This window comes from Miscanthus floridulus, chromosome 17 (genome assembly GCF_019320115.1).
Source record: "Miscanthus floridulus cultivar M001 chromosome 17, ASM1932011v1, whole genome shotgun sequence".
NCBI lineage: Eukaryota > Viridiplantae > Streptophyta > Magnoliopsida > Poales > Poaceae > Miscanthus > Miscanthus floridulus.
The window spans coordinates 94,102,042-94,126,424 of record NC_089596.1 but is presented as its reverse complement, the minus strand read 5'-3'; the positions used below and the strand labels follow the sequence as shown (position 1 = coordinate 94,126,424).

The 24,383-nt window shown below is 52.7% G+C and overlaps 1 protein-coding gene across 1 annotated transcript; it reads right to left on the bottom strand.

Moving 5' to 3' along the window:
* Positions 1 to 14,166: 14,166 nt before the first annotated feature.
* LOC136517516 (auxin-responsive protein IAA18-like) lies at positions 14,167 to 17,834 on the bottom strand. Its single transcript, XM_066511099.1, has 7 exons — positions 17,430 to 17,834; positions 16,419 to 16,786; positions 16,137 to 16,311; positions 15,252 to 15,514; positions 14,983 to 15,133; positions 14,698 to 14,761; positions 14,167 to 14,522 (listed from the first exon to the last, which is right to left on the bottom strand). Exons 2-7 carry the CDS (start codon positions 16,774 to 16,776, stop codon positions 14,493 to 14,495), a joined length of 1,041 nt encoding a protein of 346 aa, XP_066367196.1. The 5' UTR covers positions 16,777 to 16,786; positions 17,430 to 17,834; the 3' UTR covers positions 14,167 to 14,492.
* Positions 17,835 to 24,383: the final 6,549 nt, after the last annotated feature.

Sequence of the window (24,383 nt, the reverse complement as noted above, 5' to 3'; positions counted from 1 at the left end):
ACTTCGCGCTGAGCTAAGTGTTAAAGTGGGTGCTTGAGTTCTGAACCTGGCGGTTCTGTGGTTGTGAGCTATCGATCTAAGAAACTCTGATCAACTGGAATTCGTCTCCCTTTGTTGGAGGAAGCGCACCATCTTTTATAGATGAAGGGGACGGCTTTACAAGTGAGAAGGAAATGGTACGTATGTTACCGAGCCTTGTTGCCCACGCCTACCGAGCCTTTGTTGCCCACACTGGTGGGTACAAGATAATGGTAGACGCCTACAACACTGTTGATGTTACAGTAGAATGGCAGAGAGGTCGTGCTGCCTTTTTCAGGGATGGTGGACGTCGATACCTGCAAATATTGTTTGATGCCTAGAGGCATGTGAGGAGTCTCGCTATGTTCACCCGGTACGGTAAATCCTGGTGCTCATACCGCTATCGATGTTCAGAGGCACGCGGGGGGTCTTACCGTATGGGAGTTTTAGCGGCCCCTACAATACTGTAGAGGGAGATATCAGCGTCTACAATACTGTTTGTGTTAGGGTGACTACAGAGTACTGTTCCGTGCAGGGTATGGTCCCTGGTACAATGGTTTTGACTTATGAGTCTTGCTTTGCCTTTCTCCGCACGTCTTTTGGTTCTTACCGAGCGGGTGTCTCCGGTCGGATGGCTCCAGTCAGCTCTGAGTGCGCCGGTCGGAGAAGAGCGGTGAGCAAGGTTCCTGCGATCCCCCGGTCAGAGACGCGGGGTTAGAGCCGGAAGTAGTGTTTTAGGCCAGGCCTTTCGATTGGAGAGGCCGTCCGGTGACGGCTGGAGTCAAAGCGAATGCTCCGGTCGGAGAGGTGGGCCGAAGCAGCGCAACGAGAGGGCGCTGTTCCTCTTCGGCCAGTCCTTCCGGTCGGTGGCTGGGCCGCCCTTCCGGTCTGTTGTTTTAGACTCTTGGGCCGAGCCTTGGTGTGGAAGCCGGTCCCCGAGGGACCCTGGGTTTATGAACCTGATAGGAGCCCTCGAGCCTCCAGGTGATTTGGGTAGAATTGTCCGGGGGATTTTTGTCTTGCCGGCGGGTGCACGCGAGCGCACCCGCGGGTGTAGCCCCCGAGCCCCCGGACGGTTCGGGCAGAACCGTTTGGGGGGTTTTCTGTGTTGTCAGTGGGGGAGTTTTTTCGTTTTGAGACGGAGTTTTGTCGACCAAGGCATCGTTGTACAGCCGAGGCGGTTTTTAGTTGTTTCGAGAGATTGGGCGAGAGGGAGCTTGTGGATCCTAGCGTCGGTGCACGCCGTGGATCGAGCGAGAGAGCCAGTCAAGGGTTTTGGACGAGATGGAGCTTCACTGATCCTGGCGTCGATGCGCGCCGTGGGATCGGGTGAAGCAGTTAGTTTTAGATGAGACAGAGCTCACTGATCCTGGTGTCGATGCGCGCCGTGAGATCGGGTGAGGCAGTTAGTTTTGGACGAGTCAGAGCTCACTGATGCTGGCGTCGATGCACGCCGTGGGATCAAGCGAGTCGAAGTCGTGTTTTGGATGAGACAATGCTCACTGATCCTGGCATTGATGCGCGTCGTGGGATCGAGCGAGGGAGTCAGTCTTGGACGAGACAGAGCTCACTAATGCTGGCGTCGTTGCGCGCCGTGGGATCGAGCGAGTCGGAGTCGTGTTTTGGACGAGACAGTGCTCACTGATCCTGGCGTCGATGCGCGCCGTGGGATTGAGCGAGGGAGTCAGTCTTGGATGAGACAGAGCTCACTGATGCTGGCGTCGATGCACGCCGTGGGATCGAGCAAGTCAGAGTCGTGTTTTGGACGAGACAATGCTCACTGATCCTGGCGTCGATGCGCGCCGTGGGATCGAGCGAGGGACTCAGTCTTGGACGAAACAGAGCTCACTGATGCTGGCGTCGATGCACGCCGTAGGATCGAGCGAGTCAGAGTCATGTTTTGGACGAGACAGTGCTCACTGATCCTGGCGTCGATGCGCGCCGTGGGATCGAGCGAGGGAGTCAGTCTTGGACGAGACAGAGCTCACTGATGCTGGCGTCGATGCGCGCCGTGGGATTGAGCGAGTCGGAGTCATGTTTTGGACGAGACAGTGCTCACTGATCCTGGCGTCGATGCGCGTCGTGGGATCGAGTGAGGGAGTCAGTCTTGGACGAGACAGAGCTCACTGATGCTGGCGTCGATGCATGCCGTGGGATCGAGCGAGTCGGAGTCGTGTTTTGGACGAGACAATGCTCACTGATCCTGGTGTCGATGCGCGCCATGGGATCGAGCAAGGGAGTCAGTCTTGGATGGGACATAGCTCACTGATGCTGGCGTCGATGCACGCTATGGGATCGAGCGAGTCAGAGTCGTGTTTTGGAGTCGACGCGAGTTTGGAGTCGCGGTCCCTGGTTTTTGGAGCGCAGTCGGAAGTGTAGCCGGATGACGTGTGTTTAGAGTCGATGCAAGTTTGGAGTCACGGTCCCTGGTTTTTTGGAGTGCAGTCGAAAGTGTAGTTAGTTGGTTAGTTTACAGATCGGACGAGGCGGTGCTCGTGGATCCTGGTGTCGTTGCGCGCCGTGGGACCGGGCGAGTCGGAGTCGTGGATCCTAGCGAGTTCGGGGTCGTAGTCCCTAGCGTTTGTCTTGAGCCCCCGAGCCCTGTTGGGCCTTCGTAGGGGTCAATGTGAGTTGTGTGCGTTACCCCATCCTCGGTTCCTCACAACCGGAGGGGTTGAGTCCTGTCGCCTGTCCCGATCGCTCGGGCTCGAACAACGTCGCTCAGTGAGTTCGCTAACGGGTATGATCGAGTGGAATTTGGGTCCGTCATTTGTGATGGGGTCGGCATAGCCCGCTTGTGACATTCCACTACTCCTTTACCTGCAACCCGGCAGATGCCTAGGTCATTCCGAAGATCGACCCGGGGGGGCTAACGACCTCTCCTCGATGGAGATTATGTGGGCTTGGCGAGAGGTTCAGGATCGAACGAGAAGGTTGAGATGACCCGGTCTGCCTGACTAGGCGAGGGCCGCACGGGGCTCATGTACGTTTTCTCCCCTGGCTCTGTTGGTTGCTCATATCGAATGAGGCAACCGCCACTTCGTGACTCAACACAGAACGTTGTGATGCATTTCGCTGCACGTGCGATGCTTAGTTCTCGAGCCCCTGGGCGATTCAGGGCCCGAATCGTCCGAGAGGTTCGGGCATATGGAATAAATGCGCGTATGGATGTATGAAATGATTGTAAGGAAATAGAGGGGGTTGGTAGTGCTCACCTTGATGGCTTGAGTGACGGGGTTCAGAGATCTTCAGTTGGAAATATCCAACCGGGACCTACGCTCGTCAATCGTGGGTGAGTCCTTGTGTGAACAGTTTTTGTATTAATGAACACGTGCTCACCTTAATGACCTGAGTGATGGGGTTCGGAGAGCTTTAGTCAGAAATGTCCGACCGGGACCCGTGCTCGTCGTTCGTGACGGAGTCGGCATGGCCTACATGGGGCGCCCCTTTGCTTCCTTACCTGTCATTCGATGTCTATCCTGAGTGATTCAGATGACTCAGGGGGTCGAATGATTTCTTCCCGTGGAAGATTTCGCTTTAGGCTCCTCTGGGTCTGGCCTAGGGAAGCTAGGAGCCGCCCGCGTGTGGTGGTGCTTCGGTTCCTGTGCCTGTCGTGCGGTGGTGGTTGGTCGTGTGGTAGTGGTGGGCCATGGCCAGGCCACGTCACTTCTGATCAGGAGCCGTTCCGTCGCGCAGGGCACGTCTCATCGGTCAGGGCGTGTCTTATCTGCATTAAATGGGAAAGAGAGAGAGAGAGAGAGAGAGAGAGAGAGTTCCTCGCTCCGCCGTTCCGTCTTCCCTGGCCGGCGCGCCCTTCCCTGACTGTTGTTTCCTTTTCCTTAAGTAGGAGAAGTGAGAGGGGTTTTTTCGCCCCATTCTTTTGCATGTTCCTCGTCTGCCGTCGCCTTCCCTCTTCCTTCTTGTCATGAGCGTTCCTGAGAGCCGCGGAGGTTTCTAGGAAAGAAAGGGGAGAGAGCGAGGGGAAGAGAAGAACTCACCAATCCTCTTGCGATCCCGAGCGAAATGTCGGACTAGAGGTCGTCCACTGTGAGGAAGACGGTGCTAGAGGCCTTCATCAAGAAGGGGTTTCTGCCACCGCAGGAGGTGGCGCACTGGAGGGTTCCCGGGGGGGAGTAGTTTCCGTAGCCTCGGCCCGACGAGGTGGTGTCCTTCCTCACCTTCCATGAGCACAGGTTGGGATACCCCGCGCACTGGTTTTTGCGTGGACTCCTTAATGAGTGGGGTCTGGAGCTACAACACCTTAATCCGATGGGGGTGCTGCATATCGCCGGCTTCATCACCGTCTATGAGGCTTTCCTCGAGATGGAGCCACACGCGGATTTCTTCCGGCGGCTGTTCTCCGGGAGGACCCTGATGGCGGGGAATTCGGCCGAAACCGCGCCAGTGGGAGGTTTTGCCTTGCAGAGGAAGCCGAGCGTGGAGGTTCGTACCCCGCGTACACCCCCTATGACTCCAACCAGGGGTGGCACGAGGAGTGGTTTTACATCAGGAATCCGGCGGCGGCGCGTTCCCGGCGTTCACCGGTGGGAGCCCGAAGAAGCAGGATAGCTGGTCGTGGGGTTGCGCCCGCACTGGAGAAGCACAAGGTGGGAGTCATCGAGGAGGAGTTCTGTGGGCTCGTAAGCAGGGCCTTGACGGGTGCGGGTGTTCCACACCCTCTACCACCGCTTGGTTGCACCGTTGGCGGAGAGGATGTGGACCGATGTGGAGGTACAGCGGCCAGTCGGATCCGGACCGTGCGTCGCCGGAGGACCTACTAGACGACGAGGTCTGGAGTCGCCTAGGCTGGGTGCTGCAGCTGAGGCCCAAGGAGACGGTTGTGGGGAAACCCATACCGTTCAATGCCTCGGTCGTATCCAGACTAGTATGATCCCTTCCTTTCCGTTCGTGTCTCTTCCTCTGCTTTTCCTATTTCTTGATTTCAGGCCATCCATTCCGTAGGGGCTTGAAAAGTACAAGTCCTGGCCGCACCTTCCTAAGGGACCGGAGGGCGCGGCCCGACAGGCTGCCCAGAAGGAGGCGGCAGATGCTAGTAAGAAGAAGAGAACCAGGGAGGTTCGGCGAAAGCAGGAGATGGAGCGGGAGGTCACCTGACGCGTGAAGGTCGGGGAATGTAGGAGCGATGTCGAGTCAGAACTTGCATCGAATGATCCTACGGATATGGACGACATGGCCTTCTCCGATGAGAAGGAGAGTCGGGAGGTCGTTGTGACCTCAGCGAACCGTCGTGAACATGCGGCGACGTACGTTGGTGAGGAGCATGAGGCCACACAGCGTGCGGTGGTTCCCGCGCCGAGGAAGCGTGCGACGAGCGTGGACGCCATTGGTGGATGGCGGCAAAATGGACGCGGTCACCGCGCCCCTTGGCGGTGTCGCCGGTCTCGTCATCGCCTGTGGCGGACGCGGTTGAGCAAGCCGGGCGGTTCGAGGAGCAGACTGGTATTTGTGCGTCGCTGGGACCGGTGCCAACGCGTGACTCACAGCCAGGGAAGGCCCCGCCTGCCGTGGATGTGGTTGAGCATGCCGAGCGGTCTAAGGAGCAGACTAGCGCCGCGCGTTGCGCGACTTGCAGCCGGAGGAGGTCCCACCCGCTGCTCCGGTCGAGGAGTCCCGAGCCGAGGGTCGTGGCGACCCGCAGGTCGGGCATGAGCCAGTTGGGATGACTTCATCCCCAGCGAAGTGAGGGGGCGCAGGTCACAGCCTGGGAGCGGCCCGTGCGCTGCAGGCCCACCGGGTCTTGGTTTTAGAGTCGTGCCGCTCGCGTCTCGGTACATTTCTGCTTTGTTTCTTCGATCTTTTGCTGGTTGAGTCTTTTTGGAGTGTGACTTACCTGCAATTTCTACCAGTGGTCAAGGGATGATGGGGCTAAGCATCACCTCAACTCCCATGCAGGAGACCTGGAGGCCCACCCTGCAGCATGCTATGGCGAGCGACGAGGGGAGCAGGGTGGTGGCAGCGAGCCCTTCCCTTTCGGTGGCAGTTGCTGCCATAGCGGATGGCGTCGTCGTCAACTTTGGCGGTGATTCCGATGCCGACGACGGGGGCCGCATCGGAAGTAACCCTCACGGTCCCTCCTCCACTGGTCGTGATGGAAGAGGAGAGGGAGACCGAGCTCCTGGCCTCGCCGGGTGGAGGGCCGCCCGGCTCATCCTTGTCGCCGGGGCCGAAGGCGCCGGAGGAAAGTGTGGCCAGGACAGAGTCGGGACGCTCGGTGGCGGTCCACGCAAATGAAGTGGTGGACATCCCGTTTGATGATGAGGCGGATATCGCGGCGGGGCCGCCAGTGTCGCCGCGGGAGCTGGCGGTGGTCCAATCGGAGGCTGGGCCCTCCGGTGGGCTGCCGGAGGGTAACCTAGAGTGGGCCTGCCCTGAGGACCAAGCGGAGGCGCGGTTTGTCCTTCGGGATTCCTGGGAGCATCATCTCTGGGACATCCTTGGGGCGCAAGGGCATGCCACGGTGTCTGAGCTCACCAACCTGTCCGAGAAGCTTGGAAACGCCTAGAGGCAGGTTAGGTTTGCTCAGCAGTTGGTGGAGGTTGATCTGTAGCTTGCCGCGGCGATGTGTTTTCCGTACTTTGTCCTTGACCTTTGAACCTTTTGTTGGTTGCCTTAGCGCGCCTGTTTTTTGTAGAGTCTAAGGGAGATGTCGTCCCACAAGTCTTGCTTCCTCTGAACGGAACACGTCTGGATGGCTAAGCTCGAGCGTTAGATAGCGTCCGCCCGTCGTGAGTCCCAGGACCGGGCGGCCGAGGCGTCCACAGCGCGGACAGAGGGATAGCGTGCAGCGGAGTGGGCGACTGCCGCCGAGCAAGGGCTCTAGGTAGCGAAGGCCCGCCAGGCAGAGACTGAGGCGAGGTTGCGGGCATCTCTGGCGAACACCGAGGCGACGCTTTAGGAGGCCTTGGTGGCCCTTGAGCCGGAGCGGAGCGCTTTGGCATTGACGCAGAATGCCCTGGAGTCGACACGGAAGGCCCTGGAGGTGGAGCGGAAGGCCCGGTCGAAGGCGGACCAGGAGGTGCTCGTGCTCCAAGGCCGAGTGATGGGGACGGAGGACGCGAGTGCCCGGCTACACGAGCAGGCAGCCCAGCGGGCAGAGGATCTCTCCATCCTTGAGAACTTCCGCGTCGGTACGTGCTTTTTCTATTCTTTGTTGTTGGCTTTTTTCCTTCAGCCTATTTCTGAGCTCGTCGCTCTTCTCTCAGAGCTGGGTGGAAAGGTGAAGACGCTGGAGCAGGACCTGGAAGTGATCAAGGCGACGCTCAGCCAGAATGCAGAGGAACTGGCCAAGTCCCTTGAGAGCGACGTGCTCTCGAGAGGGATCTTGACCAGATCCGCAACATTGCCCAGCTTGTCGTCTCGGATGTCTTTGGGTCAGCGCCCAGCACTAGTGCACCCGCGGTCTAGCTGGCGGAGGTCCCGGATGCAGTTCGGGACCTTATCAGGAGCGGGCTATTTTATGGGGCATCGGGGGTGCTGACATCGGTGGCGATGCACTATCCGAACCTAGACTTCGCCGCCATCTACAACGGGTATGCTAAAGGCTTGAGCATGGAGGACATCCAGTCAATCGGGGAGGGCTTGCTGCCGCACGCAAGGTCGGTGGCGGAGCAAGTCTCTGCCCAGTGGGTGATGGATGTCTGCCGTGAAGACATGGAAAGAAGCATGCGCGGAGAAGACGTTGCCTAGTCTACAGATGGCGTGGAGCCTGGGTCGGAGGCGAACGTTGCCTTGGCCCCGACCGAGACGAATGTCGTGCCACCGGGGAGTGAGCAGCATGCGCCTCCGTCGGTCAGCTCCGACAGCAGATGCCGCCGGGCCGATCCAATAGCTTGCAAAATATAAGTAGTTTAGTGAAGGTAGAAGTTTAAGTTTGTGGGGGAGCCCCGTGTAAATATTACTATAGTGCTTAATGACTACCGTCGGTTTTGTTTTCTATGATGGAATTGCTCCGTTCGGGGGAGCCTGTTCCCTTTCGTTCCTTAGTTTTTCCCTTAGCATAATTTTGTTTTTTATTCTTTCTTTCTCGTACCTGCCCGTTTGTCCCGTAGGCCGTGACCTTGGGAGCCCGAGGCGTGGCCCGCGAGGCTCAGCTGCTCGTAACCGTAGGGAAAGGCGGGGTGCGATCGGTTGGAATGTTTTTAAAGCAAAGCTACGTAAAGCAAAACTAAGGAACAAACTATCCATGTTGGTTGGGTAGGAAGGAATTCCACCATATGTAAACAAAACAGGGAGGCTAGTCATTAAGCATAATGATAGCAGTGTATCCTAGTGGAGCCCCCAAGCGCCCCGGGCTGAAAAGTGTTCGGGTCGGGGTGGTTTTACAGGAGCATATACTAAGTAAACAAATGGTAAGACTGAAGCTTAGGGGAAAAGCGACATAGCTGTTCCAAGCGTTCAGAGAGAGGGGCGTCATTGTCGTCCTTCAGTCGGTACGCGTCTGGTCGGATCACTTCGTCCTTCAGTCGTCCGGATCCTAGCTCGTTACGCCCCCTTTCTTGGTTGCTGCTTCCTTGTCTTTTTCTTCCTTCAGGTTGCCGGCCTGCCATAGAATGTGCTTGAGGAGCTGACAGTCCTTGTAGAGGTGTTTTATGGGGTAGTCATGGTTGGTGCATGGGCTCTCCATGAGCTCGTGGAAGTGGCCGGAAGGGCCCTGCTAGGGCTACGTGCGCGCATGATCAGCCGTGGCGACCAACGCGGAGTTCGCCGGTCGGCGGTGATTCTTTCTGTTCTTTTTCCCCCTCTGTGTGGAGGGGCCTTCGTCCTGATCCCAGCACTTGCCCTTGCCCTTGCCCCGGCCTCCGTCGGAGCGCGGCGGGAGCGACGTTTGTTGGGGGTTTTGGACAAAGGTCCACGGTCCTGGGCCATCAGGGCTGTGACTCCGGTTGCTGCTGTATGTGTCTCGGTTTGGTCCGAGCCGCGCGGATACAGGCGGTCAATGCAGAGCGGTCGCTGGGTCAAGACGAGGTGCCAGTGCGGCCTCCTGTGCCTCAATTGGCGATTGTAGCGACGATCGGGTGGAGCGACCCATCTGCCGCGTTCTCGTTCCCCTGGCGGAGAGCGAGGACGCGTATCGGCGTTGCGATATGAAGCACTCCGCTTATTGAACGGCGGTGGTCTCCACTAGAGCCCAGAGGTTCCGGTGGATCGCCTGTTCATGAGGGTCGTTCGGCTTGGACAGGCCGCGCAGAAGCATTGCCGCGGCGGCGATGTTCTGGTTCGCCCGAGCAAAGTGCGGGGGATCATTCCCCCTGTCCATGGTGTTGTGCTGGATCTGACGGGTGTGCCCCCGGGCGCCGCTCGTCGGTCTATGCGCGTGGGGCGTAGTGTGGTGCGCCGGGCGTGCCGGCGCAGTTGGTGGCTGATGCAGCCATCGTTGTCGCAGTTCCTCCCTGTGCTCAAGTGTGAGCTCGGGGATCTCTACGTGAGGGTCCAGAGAGGTGTGAGTCCGTGAGGACTCCACTTCCACCGGTGGGTGTCCCAGAGGGTCCGCCACGGCGCACTCCCAGGACGGACGATGGCTAGGTGCCACGTCGCCAATGTTGGAGCCGTCACTCTCGCCATCGTCATCCATGAGGTCGAGGAAACAGGTAGGAGCATAGCTCGCCATTCTCATAAATTCGGATGTGAGAGGGGGCGGCGCAAGCATCCTTCGGAGCCCCCAGGCATATGCGTCCGCGGAAGACACGAGGTCATAGGGGAACCGGTCGTACGGCGGTTGCGTTGGGGACAACGGGGTTCCACCAGATAATCAGCGGAAGATAGAGAATAGTAAGTAAATAACAGCGTGTATATTACTCACAGCGGGGTTTGAGCAGAGAGTTTGCTCAAAAAGAAGCGCAGATGCCACGTCGTCGAAGCCATGCGTCCCAGAATTGATGGAGGGCGCTCCTCCGACGGGTGCCGGGACGTGAGCCTCCTCGCGAAGATTTAGCACGCCGAGCCGGTCGGCGACGAAGTTCAGGCTTCCGAAGAGGAAGGCCTGGGATAGCTCGAAGACGGGTGGAACCCGCATCCCAGCGGGTGAGAGTGCGGGAAACTCTAGCGAGCCGAAGCGAATCGTATCGCCCGAGCCTGCCATGGCGAGGGTGGCGGAAAAAGTGGGCCATTCGATGACCAAAAAGTGTTGAACGTACAACGTCCTCCCCACGGACGGCGCCAACTGTCGGTGCAGAAAGTGACCAACTAGTGAATATTTGTAGTTTTGTTGTACGTTGTGATCGGAGGTGGCCTAACACTCAATGACACAAGATTTATACTGGTTCAGGCAACGTGCCCTACATCCAGTCAGGGTCGGTCGATGACTTTATTCCTGAGCCCAGATGCTCGAAGTTTGCAGTGGGGTTACAAACGAGAAGGAGAAAGATTGGGTGTATAAGAGGTCCGGTCGGCTCCGGTCGAGAGGGCCGAGAGTGTCAGGAACTTCGCTATGAGCTAAGTGTTCAAGCGGGTGCTTGAGGTCCGAACCTGGCGGTTCTGTAGTTGTGAGCTATCGATCTAAGGAATTCTGATCAACTGGAATTCGTCTCCCTTTGTTGGAGGAAGCGCACCATCTTTTATAGATGAAGGGGACGGCTTTACAAGTGAGAAGGAAAGGGTACGTATGTTACCGAGCCTTGTTGCCCACGCCTACCGAGCCTTGTTGCCCACACTGGTGGGTACAAGATAATGGTAGACGCCTACAACACTGTTGATGTTACAGTAGAATGGCAGAGAGGTCGTACTGCTTTTTTCAGGGATGGTGGACGTCGGTACCTGCACATACTGTTTGATGCCTAGAGGCATGTGAGGAGTCTCGCTATGTTCACCCGGTACGGTAAATCCTGATGCCCATACCGCTATCGATGTCCAGAGGCACGCGGGGGGCCTTACCGTATGGGAGTTTTAGCGGCCCCTACAATACTGTAGAGGGAGATGTCAGCGTCTACAATACTGTTTGTGTTAGGGTGGCTGCAGAGTACTGTTCCGTGCAGGGTATGGTCCCTGGTACAATGGTTTTGACTTATGAGCCTTGGCTTGCCTTTCTACGCACGTCTTTTGGTTCTTACTGAGCGGGCGTCCCCGGTCGGATGGCTCGAGTCGGCTCTGAGTGCGCCGGTCGGAGAAGAGCGGTGAGCAGGGTTCCTGCGATCCCCCGGTCGGAGATGCGGGGTTGGAGCCGGAAGTAGTGTTTTGGGCCAGGCGTTCCGATTGGAGAGGCCGTCCGGTGGCGGCCGGAGTCGAAGCGAACGCTCCGGTCGGAGAGGTGGGCCGAAGCAGCGCGACGAGAGGACGCTGTTCCTCTTCGGCCAGTCCTTCCGGTCGGTGGCTGGGCCGCCCTTCCGGTCTGTTGTTTTAGACTCTTGAACCAAGCCTTGGTGTGGAAGCCGATCCCCGAGGGACCCCGGGTTTATGAACCCGACACCAAGTATGCTCTTATTTGCTCTCACTGAATAAACTGACTGAAGTGTGCCTAGAGTATCGATCTCACTCTTCAGGCATCATCTCATCTCATCTAGATCTTGCAGGTGAGACTGAACAATCTTAATACTTAGCTGTGCCGCCGTGTCCATCAATACGCCTGACTCCTTCTGTTTGCTATATAGGAAGATTTGACAAAGTATATAATAGATTAACAGTACAAGCAAGAGTCGTTTCACCTGCTGATTGCATCCCATGTCAAGACTATCCACAAGCTTTTCTTCTTAGTGCCATTCCTCGATGGCACTGAACACTTGCATGTCATATCCAAACCTCTATCCCATGTCAGAGTCAGATTAACATTTGTCTTTTCTGGTTAGTGCTACTCTTCCTTCAGATGCTCGCCTAGAATTTTACAGGTGCTCACCTAGAATTTTACAGGTGTTTCCCTTCAGCTACCCGATGCTTTCATGTGTGCACTAGTGGATAATTTGAAATTGAAACTATAATGTTAGAACAAAGAATTCAGTTGAGTTGTAAATTCTCATAATCTCATTACCTGTAGGATTTTATAGATGATCATCACTGTTATACTATTGAAAGGCATATTGCACTTGACTAGAGTCCAGAAAATGAGGATAAGGAGCCAGTATTATATCTTCCTTCCAAAAACGTTAAAAGTATTAAATGAAGATATTCTGTTTCTGTATTTTGGTTCGTGCATGTGTGAATCTCTTCAGCTCTTTATGCCTGATGTCGGAGCTGGACACCGATATGGATTGATAATTCCTTAACTGTCGAAAAAATTGCAAAAATGACACTCGAAAGATTGACTCCTTGATTATGATGACACTCGGGTGGATGACAAGTGGGTCTATCTGTGTCTATGAATGTAGGTCCAGTGTCAAATCTGCAAACGACCGATGTTTCTAGTCCCATTTTTTGCAAATCGCCCTTAACTGTCGTGTAGTGTGCTCTGTGTCTTATTTTAACTGGGCCACCTTTGAAATGGGGGCAGAATCTGGACCTACCAAAAAACTGTTCTTTGATGCAATGTCTAACTTATCAGGTTTGTCAAGTTTGCATGTTTCTAGCATTTGTGCCTCTCAGATAACTAAGCTTGTTAGCACCACATGTTCGCATGTGGTGTCTTAAAGTTTTTTCTTTGGTTGCAATTACTTGAACTGTCTACTTTGGTTTTATCTGTTCACAATGCACCAACTTGATGACTTTCATTGAACGGTTACTTTCAGTGAGTTCAGATGCTATCTAGTATCTTTATGGAAAAGAGATGCCCTCAATTTTTGCCATTCATAGTTATCTATCTGGCTTGTTAAAGATTCCGGTTGGAATTTTTTTAAAGAGGATTTTAAACCATACTCTCATTATCATTTCAACTGATGGACTAAAGATCGCAAAATAAACATCGCACGATCGTTTGTGCTACTAGTTGAGATTATGAAGTGTTTTGCATAGTCTGCAACTTGCTTGTGACCATGTATTTTATCAGATGCCAGATATGAAGATGGCTCTTAATTTTTCCTCATGTTCGTGTACAACCTATATATGTCAGAATTGTGATTGTTAGGCATGATATCTTCATCCAGAGTCTTTAAGGGGCTGCAAAAAGCAGAACCAGCTATGTCTTTTGAGGTACTAGCTACTTAATATTACTAGGACACTTGTGATGAATAACAATGTATGCTGGTATGGATCTGAATCCTGTGATTGGACAGTTATGAATTATGATGAATAACTATGCATGCCGGTATGGCTCATATGATTAGACTAAGGGCTGCAAAGCTGTTTCGAGAGAAAACGAAGAACTGTTTAAGCAAGTTGAATTGTTCATTAGATCTCAATTAAGTGCTCATCTCTACCATTTATCGCATCATTGAAAACACCTTTTCTTTTGGTTGTGATATTTCCGGCATCAAACATCTCAATCCACAACAGTAATCTGACAAGCTGTATTCATGAGCACAATACTGAAACGTACAGGCAGGGGCAAACTGATACTGATACTTAATTTTATGAAGAAGCCATGGGTTGGGCAATTGGTAATTTGGCATGCTTAATTTTGTAAGTACTCATGTTGCTTTCACCTGCTCCAATGCAAAGTTCGTGCAAAGGCAATAGCTTTCAGCCTAGCAACTAAAATGCGCACTAGCGACATATGAGCACACAACACGGGGGATACAGATGTTTGGGAAGGACACAACAAAAGTAGCTAAAGATTCTTTCGTAATCCACCCCGTCTCTTCCTCTTTTCCGCCGTTCGGTATTCAGGGGTGGTCCAATGACAATGACCTTTCCTCTGTCCCCAATTCCAAGGCTGGAAGTATGGCAGTGAATATTTCCATCTGTTTGCAGAAAAATAAATGGTAGTTTTTTGTCTGTTGTCCTATACTTTATGTTTAACTTACAGGTTTTCATTATCTGCAGATGGAGCTATTGGTTATAAACCAGCCGTTTGGCTGTTCACGAATACCTGTTGCAGTAGTGAAATGGAGTGCCTGAGCTGCAGCAAGCAAGCATATAAGGGCTTGCTCCTTTTCCTCATGGTACAAATTACAGGTATCTCTCAGACTTCTCGTGGTATATAAAATTATAAAGTTGGATCAGGTCAAAGTATTTGTCACTGTGCATGTGACAAATCCTCCATTATTGATGAGCTATCTGAATCCCATCCTTGTTATACTTGTTACTTGGGTTGGCAGAAGGAAATGCTTTACCATTGTAATCTAAACATTATATTTACGTATGCCTTTTGCGTCCCAGTGTTAGCTGAAAATTACCACATCACACTAAAAACACATTCTTTGGCTTCAGTAGACCTAACAGACCATGTCGAATAGCACTGACCAGCACTATATCTGAAATAGAGCAAGGAAAATTACAAAATATGCAGTGCATTCAGGACATAGGCAATATTCTAGCATTATCTTATTAGATTTATCTCTACAAGCCAAAAAGGGTCATCCGAAGAAGCCAATGATTGACACAGCTTGCATGATTCAAAGGCTGGGCCTGGGCGACTGGCCTCATATCAGTTATCAGCACTCCCTCTCAGAGGCAGTTTTAATCTGTAAAATAGCAGGTTAAAAACAGAAATGAGTGGAAACTTTGAATTGAGTAACTGAAACAAAACCGGGGATTTATGTCAATATAAAATAATTAAATTTATAAACTTAGCAGTGATAAAGTTTTAAATTTCCATAACATGAAACCAAAGACAGCTTGAATCTGCACTGTACTTACCAGGCCATGAGGAAGTTCAGAGGTTTTCATAACCCTCAGCCTCTTAGCAGTAGAAACAAATACACTGCAGAATTAAATAATTTAATTTAGATAGGACAACCGTCATTTTTTTAGTTGGTATTCTCAAATTTTGATAAAATGTGAAAATAATTACAATTATTAAGAACACACCATAAGGAAGAAAAAAATGATTGTAACTAAAGGATATAGCTTAAGAAACTTATGAAATCTACTAGGTTTGTGAATTCTCATATACATAGACAAAAAGGAGAAGGGAAGGCTTACTTCCATGGTAGGTCCCCAACTAATGTCCTGCCTCCTTCACTGTCTTCAAAAATTAAAGTGTATTCACCAGTTCCATCCAACAACCCTGAAAATATTTTCTCTCCTGCTCCTTGCTCTCCAATTTCAGAACAGGCTAAATCCTTTTGGGCAGCTGAACAACCAAATTCATAATGTTTAGAAAAAAATGTCCCATTAGCCCTATACATATGCACAAAGTATTTGATTATATAAAAATGACCAAGTACTTCTTTTCTATTTATGATTTGTACCTTCAAGAAAGCCACAAAACAAATCTTCGACGGCAGATGAAAGCTTCTGATAGTTGTCGTATGCTGAGAGGTTTATTTTCCTTCCAATGGGGATGCCGTCCATGTTTATTTTGATAAGTGGGCTTCTCTTGCAAGTTTGCTTTGCCTTGTCACAAGCTTCATCGTTTTGTTGCTCAGGGGATTGCTTAGATGAGCTGGCATTTGTGAGGTTTCTCCTGAAGGACCGTACTGGAGGCCAACCAACCACTGGAAGAACAGCGCCTCTACATTGAATTTGAGCGAGTTGAGTAAGTTTGCAGTCCTTCAAGTTTGTATGGAAAGAAAAGGAAATCAAATCACTGTTGTGTTATAACAAACTAAAATATCCGAAATAGTTATACGCATCTCAAGTGATGTGACGTTAAATTGAGGATGTTGCAACCGACTCCCACCTCCTACAGTTTTTTTTATTTTGTCAGTAGGACGTATACTATAGCTGATTTGAATGTAAATCAGTTCACTGGCCGAAAAGGATAGTCAGAACTAACAAAGAAAACGTTTAGGGCAAAAACTAATCTGTGTCATAGACAATAACCATAGGGTTGATTGATACGCGATTTTCTATTATAGCAGATTAGTGAATTTGCATGACCAAGGTTACTCCTTGAAACTGGAAACTTCATAACTATTTTCTTGTCTATGCTCGCTTGCTTATCACTTATCAGATTTGATTCTGGGAGCCAGGATCAAAAAGTCAAAATGAAGTGGACTGGAACATTAGACTATGTAATCCTTTCCCAAGATCACGCATATACGACTACAAAAACAAACAAGCATAGCTCCCCCAGCTGGGAGCACACAAAAAGACGGGAAAGCAAGTAAAACAAGCCTGTCCTCAGTCCTCACCTCGTCAGGTGGGGGTTGCTGCTGCTGCTGTGCACAGGCGGCCCAGCAGCAGCCGAGTCATGCGACGATGATGGGGGACAGCACCCTTTCTTCCTCTCACCTGTCATGTTTTCACCTCCCAATGTTAATAACTCATTCCCACACCCTTTCCTGTCCTCCTGCCTCTGGTTACAACCTTACAAAATCACACAGAAAAAGATGTCAGAAATTAGTAAACGGGATTCCAGCAGCTCAGTGAACTTACTAATGAACGGTTGCATATTTTAATTCCCTTTGCACTACCTTCTGCTTTGGCACCAACGGTTGCCAAGAACCCTCTCTTTGCCCCGGTGGTAGCACCAGTGCTGGTGGCGAGCTTCGAATGTGATGGGAAGCAACCAGAACCAAGGGAGAGTGCCGTGCAGCTCTCCTGTTGTTGCTCCATCTTCTCTCCTGGCCGCGCTGTTCTCTCATCATCTTGGGCACCAGGGAGGCCGAGCTTCAGCTCAAGCTGGGAGTCCTCCTCGGCATCAGGGCTTGTGGTTGTTGATGAGCCCCCTGCATCTTCTGTCTGCCTGATCACCTTCCATTCTCTCTCGCCTCGGATGAGGTTTAGCAGTTGAGGAGTGGAAGGAGCTCTCTCTCCGGAGCTTTCCTCCATGGGACTTGATCTAGGAGAGGCAAGAGGAAACAAAGCTTTAGTTTGCGTATATAAATACGTGGATGGTGCTAGTTCAGCAAGGCTTCGACAGCACTGAAAACCCTACGGCCTATATGATAACATTCGATGGATAGTTGTGAGGACTACTGACTCGGAAACTAAAGTTAGTTTCATACTCAACTTCGGACGGAGAAAGCTGTGAAACTAAACGTGGGGTATAATATATGCAAGGTCAAAGCGAAGGAAAGCCGGGATGAAAAAAAATGAGCCGGAAAAGACATGACTCCGGGTCGCCAAATCAGCTCACGTCAAAGGCATTTTGGGCAAGGGAAACGGAGCCGGCAACTCATCCTATTCGGCGACGGGATGACTAAAACCTTCTGGAGTTGTTGTGTTCCACAACGCAACCATATCCTTGGAGAGAGATAGAGATAGAATCGACGCTTAGTAGGCTAGTAGCTGCTCAAGCTAGTAGAGGAAACGATCAGAACAAAGTCACTTCAAACGCCCAATCGAGACTGATCTTTCAGCAGTGAGCAGATCGATTCAAAGTCATTCCGACAAGGGTAGCCTCTCTAGTTCATAGGCCCTGAAACTCTAAAACTGAACTGTACAGCAAGAGAATTCAGCAGAGCGAGGAGCAAGGAACTCACCTGATGAGGTGCAGTGAGTGACCTGAGGTAGCTGAAGAACTCTAGAACCCTGATGAGGCCGTGGGAAGATTGGCTATCCAGGAGCCAGCTGAAGTGAGCGAGCGAGGGAGCTGCAGCTATCTGTGGCAGAAGAACTGCCGCCTGGCCTTTCTTTTGTACCAGCCTGCCCCGAGTTGGCGCCGTTCTTTTTCCCTGGCCCTAGCTTGCTATATCTCTGTAGCGTAGCCGTAGGGTGGATCCTCTCCTTTCAATCCTGCACTTTTCCGCCTATCGATCTGTTTCTCGCACTGCTGGTCTGCTGCTGCATCACAAGTTCAGAGGCAACGGCAACAGCAACGGCGTCGTCGCGTCGCGTGGCGTGTGGGCGCCGTGCGCGCGTGGGATGGATGATTGGGAGGGGGCCTTGGCGGGGCCGGCCAGGCGAGCGCGAGCCGGCCGGAGGAGCCCGGAGGAAGCGACGCTTATCCGGGCGAATGCGGTGAGGTGAATGTGATGTGATGGATGCTGCGTGTAGTTGGTGTCGGGTGACGGGCCTGGTGTGGGTTGGGTGATGTGATGCGATGGTTCTTGTTGCCTGCCCTGCCTGGCTTCAGGCTTCAGGCTTGAGGCTTCAGCAATCAGCAAAGCACGGCCAGCCGCACCGGCCGGGACCACTGTCGGCGTTCTTGTTGGCTTGTGCAATTTGTACCTGACCCATGCTGTTGAAGAATATGTTCGTGTTGTGCTACATACCGGTTCCTTCAATTATCAAGAAAGGTCCATGCGATGCGCGCAGCTCAGGCTCTTTTTCAACGCAACAAGATGTTCTTTTTTTCTTTGTTGGGCACAAATTAATGACTCATCGTTGGATACGAGAACCATTTTACTACCCCTCCGTTTCTAAAAATTATAGTTTTTTTTGTCTAGACATATAGAGTTTATCATGTATCTAAGCGTGGCATATATCTAGCTGTATAGTAAAATTTTGTATCTAGAAAAGTCAAATAACCTATAATTTAGGACGGAGTGAGTATATTTCTAAGTCAAGTTGTCTTATATATAAAATGCAATTATACTTGTGATGACTGATGAGCATGGCAGTTCTTGCTTGCTGCTCATGGGTTCTCTGACCATGCGAGCATGCTGCAGACCTGGTGTGTGCATGTAAGGTAACGCCGGTCTACTAGCCGCAACTGGGGAACGCACTGTCCGTGCCCATGCCCATGCCTGACCAAACTCAAAAAGGGACCAGAAAGAGCAACCACCTCTCAGTCTCACCTCGAATTTGTACTTACGAAACGAAACGAAGCCAACGCTAAAAACTGGAGTAAAAAACGTGCATGGAAGAAGTCTGGCAACGCCCGCAGGGAGCCAGAGCCACACACGAATTAGGCTAGGTATGAATACGATACGACGGGCAGGCGCAGCTACCTCCGCAAGGCGGAGCGAGGTGGACTTCTCTCTCGATCCGCCGGCGCGCAGCAGCAACTCTGCGCCGCCGCGTGGGAGAGGAGAGTGGACTTCTCGGCGTTAGCCTCACACACAAGTGGCTGTGCGTGCGTGGTCACCTCACCGGCGGCCGGAGGCGTGCATGCGTGCAGGCACAGCGCAGTGCAGTGTAGATGGACGGTACGGTACGGTGCTGCGTCTACGGCGCCGAGTGGTGGTCCAGCGCTACGCGCGAAGCAGGAGTACATACAAGCCCGTCCCCCGTGCCATGTGCCGTGCGCAGGCGCGCGTGGCCGGAGACGCGGCGCGCACGCGCGACGCCGGCCGGGCGAGAAATGGCATGCAGCTGTGCGGCACGTGGTCGGTTACGTGCGGCGCGATCATGCTTCTGCGGCCGGCACCGGCCCAGAGCGCGCTGGTAGATAATCTACATATCTTGTGTGAACGTGCAGCAGGTGAAGACGGCATCGAAAAGGACTCTCTGTTGTTGCTATGTAGCAGCTGCAGGGACAGACGTCGAACGGACTCACCTATCTCACTGTAGTCACAGCAGGAGGAGACTCCAAAGTCAGCCTATCATATATAATAATTGTAGCAGCATGGTAGCTGTACTAGGACTAAATGGATAGAGTTGTATATATAGTTTACCACTGCAACTCAGTAAAGAGAGAGTTTAGATTTACCATCTCCTATACAGAGCTCCGGTCAACGTTGGTGGCTCTGCTGTGTGTTTATGCTCTGTTCTCCCTCTCTTCTTCTACCTCTAGCCATAGTGTGTAGTTGGACAGCGTCTGTCGTGGTCGGCCGTGCTTGGCAAGACTGGTGAGTGGTCGACTCACCTGAGCCAGTGATTTTGTGGGTCAACAAGTGGTATCAGAGCCGTACAAACGTCGTCACCGGACTAACCGCTGGCGATGACGGACGGTTCGGAGATGGACGACAGCAGTGGCACTAAGGTCGTTGTTTGCACGGTGCGGGAGGTCAGCGGCACCAGTTGACCGACGCTGACTCGCACCAACTATAGAGAGTGGTTGGTGACCATGAAGGTCAAGCTCAGAGCCCGACGGCTCTGAAATGCTGTTGACAAAGACACCGACAATGAAAAAGATGACATGTTAGCGTTGGAGGTTATCCTCGCTGCTGTACCAACGGAGTACAGGGAACCGTTGGGGGCGAAGAGCTCTGCTAAGGAGGCGTGGGAGGCTATTGCGGCGACGCGCGTCGGTTCCGATCGCGCAAAGAAAACGACAACCCAGCTTCTGAAGCAGGAATACGCCAACCTCAAGTTCAAGGATGGTGAAACGGTGAAGGATTTCTCCCTCCACCTATAGACGCTCATCAGTAAGCTGAAGAGCCACGACGTCACCATCGACGAAGAGAAGGCGGTCTCCAAGTACCTCCACCCCGTGCCGGCAAAGTACATCCCGATCGCTCTCTCCATAGAGACGATGCTAGACTTGTCCACCCTCACTATTGAGGATGTGACAGGTCGTCTACGAGCGGTGAACGAGCGCCTAAAACTGGCGACAACAACCAAGGACAACGGCAAACTACTGCTGATAGAGAAGGAGTGGGCTGCTCGGAGGAACTTCGGTGTAGCCTCCTCCAGTCGCGGTGGCGATGGCAAGCGTCGCGGTAAGGCTTCTTCTTCAAAGAAGAAGCGGGTCGACCCCAACGCCTGCCGACGCTACGAGAAGACAGGCCATTGGGCATGGGAGTACCCAAATCGCAAGCAGGAGAAGAAGGCTGAGGCTTATCTAGCGTAAGCTGATGATGATGACGAGGCCACTATCCTAATGGCGACGTTCTGTGCACTGCATGACGTCGAGGCCGAGGAGAAGGGAGAGGTGATGACGGTGGAAGGACATGGGAAGGCCCTAAAAGCTATCAACCTCAACGAACCACGCGCCCAAGTCCACCTCGTACGTGTGGGTGGGGAGTAGGAGCAGTAGTGGTATCTAGACTCTAGTGCCAGTAACCACATGATGGGCTCCACGGCAGCCTTCTCTGAGCTCGACGACGATGTTACCGGTACGGTAAAGTTTAGTGATGACTCAAGGGTGGCTATCCGAGGGCGTGGCACCATCATCTTCAGGTGTTAGAACGGGGAGCACCGCACGCTAACGAATGTATATTACATCCCGCAGCTGCGTTCAAGCATCATCAACATTGGTCAGCTAGATGAGCGCGGTAGCGAGGTACTAATCAAGGACAGAGTCCTCTAGATCAGGGACCGGGAGCAGCGACTTCTTGCCAAGGTGAAGAGGTCCCTGAACCGGTTGTACCTGCTCGACCTCAAGGTAAAGTAGCTGGTGTGCCTAGTGGCAAGGCACACCAAGGAACCGTGGCGTGGCATGCCCGGTTCAGATATCTCAGCTTCGACGCGCTTGATCGGCTGGAGAAGTTGGTCCGAGGGCTACCCCACATCAAGCACGGAGGCGAGCTGTGTGATAGCTGCCTGGCCGGGAAGCAGAGGAGACTGCCGTTCTCAAAGGCGGCCAAGTATCGTGCGGAGGACGCTCTTGAGCTCGTCTATGGCGACCTCTGCGGGCCGATCACGCCAGCCACAAACGGTGGTCGGCGGTACTTTCTCCTACTCATGGATGATTATAGTCGCTACATGTGGCTAAAACTCCTAACGAGCAAGGACGAAGCTACGACAGCAATCAAGAAGTTCAAGATGCGCGCGGAGGCCGAGAGTAGCAAGAAGCTCCGCGTACTAAGGACTGATCGTGGTGGCGAATTCACTTCGGTGGAGTTTGCTGCGTACTGCATGGATCAGGGTGTGGTACGACACCACACCGCGCCGTACTCGCCACAACAGAATGGCGTGGTGGAGCGATGGAACAAGATGGTGGTCGGCATGGCTCGATCCATGATGAAGGTCAAAGGTATGTCGACAAGGTTTTGGGGTGAGGCGATGACCATGAAGGTGTTCATCCAAAACCGCGCTCCCACCATGGCCCTGAAGGGTAAGACGCCATTCAAGGCTTGGCATGGACGCAAGCCGAGCATGTCCTTCCTTCGGACATTCGGAAGACGAAGCCGATCCTCATCGAGCTAGAGGACAGGAGCACACCGATGGTGTTCCTAGGCTACGCAGAGGGTACCAAGGTGTACCGGCTCTATGACCCACGCAGAGACAAGGTACTTGTCTCGCGTGACGTCATGTTCGACAAGAAGGCGGCTTGGGACTGGAATAGTCTGAGCATGGGGGAAGCTGGCGGCTTCACTAGTACCTTTGTCGTCAAGCATTTGATCATCCACGGTGGTAGAGACACTGGGGAAGAGGTACCGAGCACTCCAGGAGGGGAGCCGAGCACTCCAACAATAGAGCCGAGCACTCCTGGGGAGGTGCCGAGCACTCCAGAAAGGGTGCTGAGCACTCCAGGAGTGGAGCCAGGAGGTCCTGTAGTGGCGTCGACCACTCTAGGACAGGTGCCGAGCACTCCCATAGCGGAGCTGAGCAGTCTTGCAGTGGTGCCGACCACTACAAGACTAGTGCCGAGTACTCCCGTAGCTGACCTGAGCAGTCTTGCAGTGGCGCCGACCACTACAAGACTAGTACCGAGCACTCCGGAAGGGATGCAGCCCACTCTAGAAGTGGTGACGAACAGTCCAAGAGTAGTGCCGAGCACTGCATCCGGGGTGCTGAGCACTCCAGGTGCTGTACCGAGCACTCTGGCAGAACAGGGAACTCTATCAACACCGATCGAGTTTACCTCTCCTCCAAGTGACATCACTGAGTTCATAGATGCCTTCCACGAAGGTGAGGAGGTGCGGTTCTGTAGGCTGGATGACATCATCGGTGGTACAGGTCAACTACTCAATGATCAAGAGCTACTGCTCGTCAGCGTAGAGGAACCACCCACGTTCGCGCTGGCCGAGCGCGATGGAAACTGGTGATGGGCGATGCTAGAGGAGATGAAGGCGATCAAAAAAATGAGACATGGGAGCTCGTCGATCCACCTCTAGGATGCCGCCCGATCGGCCTAAAGTGGGTGTACAAAGTCAAGCGGGACGAGCTCGGTGCCATTGTCAAGCACAAGGCACGCCTTGTCGCCTAAGGCTTTGTCCAGCGTGAGGACATCGACTTCGAGGAAGTCTTTGTGCCAGTAGCATGCATGGAGTCTATCGGTTTGCTACTAGCCTTGGCAGTAGCAAAGGACTGGCGTGTCCATCACCTAGATGTAAAATTGGCCTTCCTCAACGGTGAGCTAGTGGAGACGGTCTTTGTCAGGCAACCTATGGGTTTTGTCGTCAAGGGAGCAGAGCATAGGGTGCTCTGACTACATAAGGCGCTCTATGGGCTACGACAAGCCCCACGAGCGTGGAATGCTAAGCTTGACGCCACGCTGGGTAAGCTTGGGTTCCAGCGGTGTGCAACTGAGCACGAGCTCTACACACGACGACGGGGAAGGAGGATCTCATCGTCGGCGTGTATGTAGACGACTTGATCGTTACCGGCACGCGTGCGGAGTACATTGACAACTTCAAGCCTGAGATGGCGGCTCATTTTTGAATGAGCAATCTCAGCGCACTCTCCTACTACCTCGGCATCAAGATGAGATAGGGAAAAGAGGAACTCACGCTCGGTCAGAGCGTGTATGCCTCGAAGCTGTTGGAGCAGATGTAAGGTCGAGATGGCGACTAGAGGGAGGGTGAATAGTCGTTACTAAAACTTAATCGCGTCGGCTTACCGAAACAAGTGTAGAATTAAAACTATCGGTCTAGCCAAGACTACGCCTCTCTATCTAAGTTTACAAACACCTTATAAAGATCCTAATTGGATAAAAAAGGTACCAGGCTAACTAGAGCTCACCTAACCAATTCTAGAAGCAAGGTCACACAAACCTATGCCGCTAGTACTTCAAGCAACAAGGGAGCTACTACACATGCTAGTAAGCAAAAGCACAAAGCCACCTAAGCTCACTAGCAATGCTCAATAACAAGGCAACCAATGCCAAATTAGATAGCACAATTACTTAGCTACACAAAGTAAGCAATGTGACTAACAAGGTTACACAAACCAAATTAGTCACGCAAGGAAGCTACTTCTATGCTACACAAGCAAGAAGGTAACTAGTGAGCTATACAAGCAAACTAATTACAAGAGCAACTACACAAGCACAATGTATATGAAAGTAATTACAAGGTTGTGTAATGAGGATGCAAACTAATGGGAAGAACAAAGTTGACACAGTGATTTTTCTCCCGATGTTCACGTGCTTGCCAACACGCTAGTCCCCGTTGTGTCGACCTCTTACTTGGTGGTTCAACGGTGAATTGGCATCACCCGCCAAGCCCGCATGTCGGGCACTGCAAGAACCTACCCCAAAAGTGAGGGTAGCTCAATGACACGCTCAACTAGAGTTGCTTTTTGCGGCTCCCGTGGGGTGAGCACAATGCCCCTCACAAAGCTCTTCTCCGAAGCACCGCACAAGCTTCTTGCGGGCTTCGACGGAGACCAGCACCAAGCCATCTAGGAAGTGGCAACCTCCAAGAGTAACAAGCACCACCGGCTTT